The following is a 2,984-nucleotide window of genomic DNA, read 5'->3' on the forward strand; positions in this document are numbered from 1 at the left end:
CAGTGACTTCGGAAGATCACAGCACAAGATACAGGACGAGTCCGTGCTTCCAGGTTGTGCGCGTTTCGTTGGCCACCACTTTTGTCTTTAAATGTTTTTAGCAACTGTGCGCTGGGCTTCAGCAACTGTAAAGCAACCGCTGGCCGGAGAAGGAAGACGGCAATCTGATGTGACGTCAGTGTGAGGGAGTGGACGCGCTGAGGGTAGAAGAAGCGCAGTGAACACGCCCGCTCTCATGGACTGAAATCTGCTGTAGTCACTTCACGCCAAAAGGGCCTGACCTACAGTCTTTTTGATCAGCGACTCAGAATGTCCGAAGCGCACGACTTTAGCGCCTCCGGCCATTGACTTCCATTCAAGTCTCGTTCACGATTTCCGAAGGGAACGCACAGGCTTTCCCCTACACACCTTTACCTACGCGCCGCACAGGTAGGGACGTCGAGCCGGAAGAACTCGCATATCGGGTTACCGTCAACAATTACCATAGGAGTAAAGATACAAGACTGCATTGCGTTGTTTGTATTTACTCAAGTTTTTTTTTTAATCACACGAGGGTCCCATAAGGGAAACAATTGAGAAGACATATTGATGAGGAAAGATCTCGCCATGACGGAACAGAAGAGGAACATTTACATTTTGGTGGACGTCCTTTGTGTGGTTGTGGGTGAGTTTGTCAATATCTTTCTTTCTCATCATGCTTGAAAAGTACCTAAGTTACGCTCCAAAAGGCTTGTTTAGTGAACAACACTCACTCATACGGCGCATTAACAGCGCGCAGCCTACAAGAAAACTTTTCAAAGAAGGTGCCGATAACCGATTTAATGCAATGATTATATTGTTGGGTTGGAGTAGTCGAACTTTTGTTGAATTTTCACTTCTTACCAGAGCCACTGTGCGCGTTATTCAACGCGTGCTTTGCACTCTTTACCTGTAGATACCTGCCCACTCACACACACATCATGGTTACCTAATAAATTCTCGGCAGGTTGCTCCTTGCGAAACGATTGATTCCCTTTCCGCGTGCAGATGAGCGTTTTATCACGAAGGCAACTATATCTTTACACATCCGGTATAGTCAGACGCAGAGTGTCCTTTATAGCCTTCATTCCACTGTAATATGTAATTGAAGTGATAGAGCCTATATAGGCTACCACTGGAAGAATAAGAACTGGCGTACATGGGATCATTTAATTTAACATTTGGCTTGAAATGGCATGAGAAAGATGTAGGATGAACCATATTCACCTCCCCAGTAGTTTCATGTTAATGGAGAGGCACAGACACACACATGCTGGCACACACAAACACACACACACACACACACACACACTCCGGTGAATTCTTTTGAAAAATAGATGTAAAACAGTGTTGTCATGTATGAGTGTGAGTGTGTGCATTCTCTGTATATGTACATCTACAGATATGTACATCTACTTCTCTTGATCCTCAGAGTGCACCGGCACATGGTGTGTGTGTGTGTGTGTGTGTGTGTGTGTGTGTGTGTGTTACGGATGATTGGCACATGAATCACCATGGGCACAGGGTTTCCCTCAAGCAGAGAGTGGCGTTGCCACGGCATCCCAGGGGTGTGCTTGCTCAGAGGGAGGTGTGAATCTGTGTGTGTGGAGAAGAGGCCTATTTTCTCTCTGCCATGCGGCTTCACATTCCTCACTCTCTGCCTGAGAGAGAGAGAGAGAGAGAGAGATGGAGATGAGGGCAGTGTGGGGGTATTAGAGTGGGATAAGGGAAGCGGTGTGTATGTTTAAGTGGTGACAGAAGTGCGTAGGTAAGATTGGGAAGTGAGAAAGTGTGTGTGTGAGAGTGATGGAGTCCTTATGGCTGCAGTGGCGTGAGTGTTCTAACTTGTTGGAACTTGCCAGGGACTACCCGGACAGAAGCAGTCAGGGACAAAAGACTACTACCTCTCTCTCTCTCTCTCTCTCTCTCTCTCTCTCTCTCTCTCTCTCTCTCTCTCTCTCTCTCTCTCTCTCTCTCTTGAGTCCCTGTCTTTGCGGTGGCCACTGTCTGACGAAGACAAATATTTACTGTTGTGCCTCTTTAGAACCATCTTGCAGGAAGAAAAGACTACACACACACACTACGGCTACAGGCTTCCTGTCTCTTCCAGTCCTGATGAGACTTGTTGTGGAGCAAAACTTCAGTGTCAAGTTCCAATTACATCCATAGGCGACACAGGATATGATGATTTCAAATAAACAATATGTAAAAAGTGTGTAAAAAACTTCAACAAGCGGTAAATATTCCAAAATGACACTACTTTAGCTGGCTTGTTACACTACTTTTGCTAGCCTGCTTTGAGAATAACCTGGCCAATGAGTGCAGATTAGAGGCTCACAGATCCAGACACCAACTTGAGTAGAACTGAGTCTAGACTGCTGGTTCACTATGGATGGATGGACCTGTGCTAGATCAGGCCTAGAAATCCACCAGATGAGGGCCATATCCACTGAAGGGTAAGTAGCTGTTTTGGCCAAGGCTGTCCTGTGTAAATGTGGCCGCCTTGCCCAGAGTCTTTATTAGTCCTGAAATGTCAGCCTCCAACAGATGTGTGTGGGCCCCTTTTGGTCGTCATGGTGATATCCCCAGGTGATTGCAGGTTGCCGTGGCGCTTTTGTCTTGGGTCCCTTCAGTAACATTTCAGGCCATTTCCTGGGAACACAGACACATACACATACACACACACACACACACACACACACACAGTACTTTTAAAGACGAACATAATTAGTTATGGTGTTTTGCCTGTACTAGCTGGTAAGTGTTTAAAAGGAGGAGAAAGGAGAGAGTCTGTCTCTTGTCCCATGTACAGATGGCAGGTGTGTCCCAGGCCTGGTAGATCTTTGCCAGAGCAGGGCCAGATTCAGCTCTTGTGTTGACCTCTGAGCTCTGCTTTTAAGTGAAGATCTGCTCCCTTAGACTGTGCACCGCTAAGAAATGCGTGTGTGTGTGTGTGTAGTGTGTGC

General features: G+C 46.6%; 1 protein-coding gene across 2 annotated transcripts in view; it reads left to right on the plus strand.

The window, feature by feature from the left end:
* Positions 1-173: 173 nt before the first annotated feature.
* Positions 174-2,984, plus strand: part of LOC121681058 (phospholipid phosphatase 2-like) — a 39,038-nt gene continuing 36,227 nt past the window's right edge. Inside the window, exons 1-2 of one of the 2 annotated variants that reach the window (XM_042060694.1) lie at positions 174-429; positions 554-664. In XM_042060694.1, the coding sequence (XP_041916628.1) occupies positions 589-664 (76 nt within the window). In that variant the 5' untranslated portion in view covers positions 174-429; positions 554-588. The remainder of the gene's footprint in view (positions 430-553; positions 665-2,984) is intronic. The other variant, XM_042060756.1, reaches the window with a different exon arrangement.

The sequence above is a fragment of the Alosa sapidissima genome, chromosome 1 (genome assembly GCF_018492685.1).
Source record: "Alosa sapidissima isolate fAloSap1 chromosome 1, fAloSap1.pri, whole genome shotgun sequence".
Taxonomy (NCBI): domain Eukaryota; kingdom Metazoa; phylum Chordata; class Actinopteri; order Clupeiformes; family Clupeidae; genus Alosa; species Alosa sapidissima.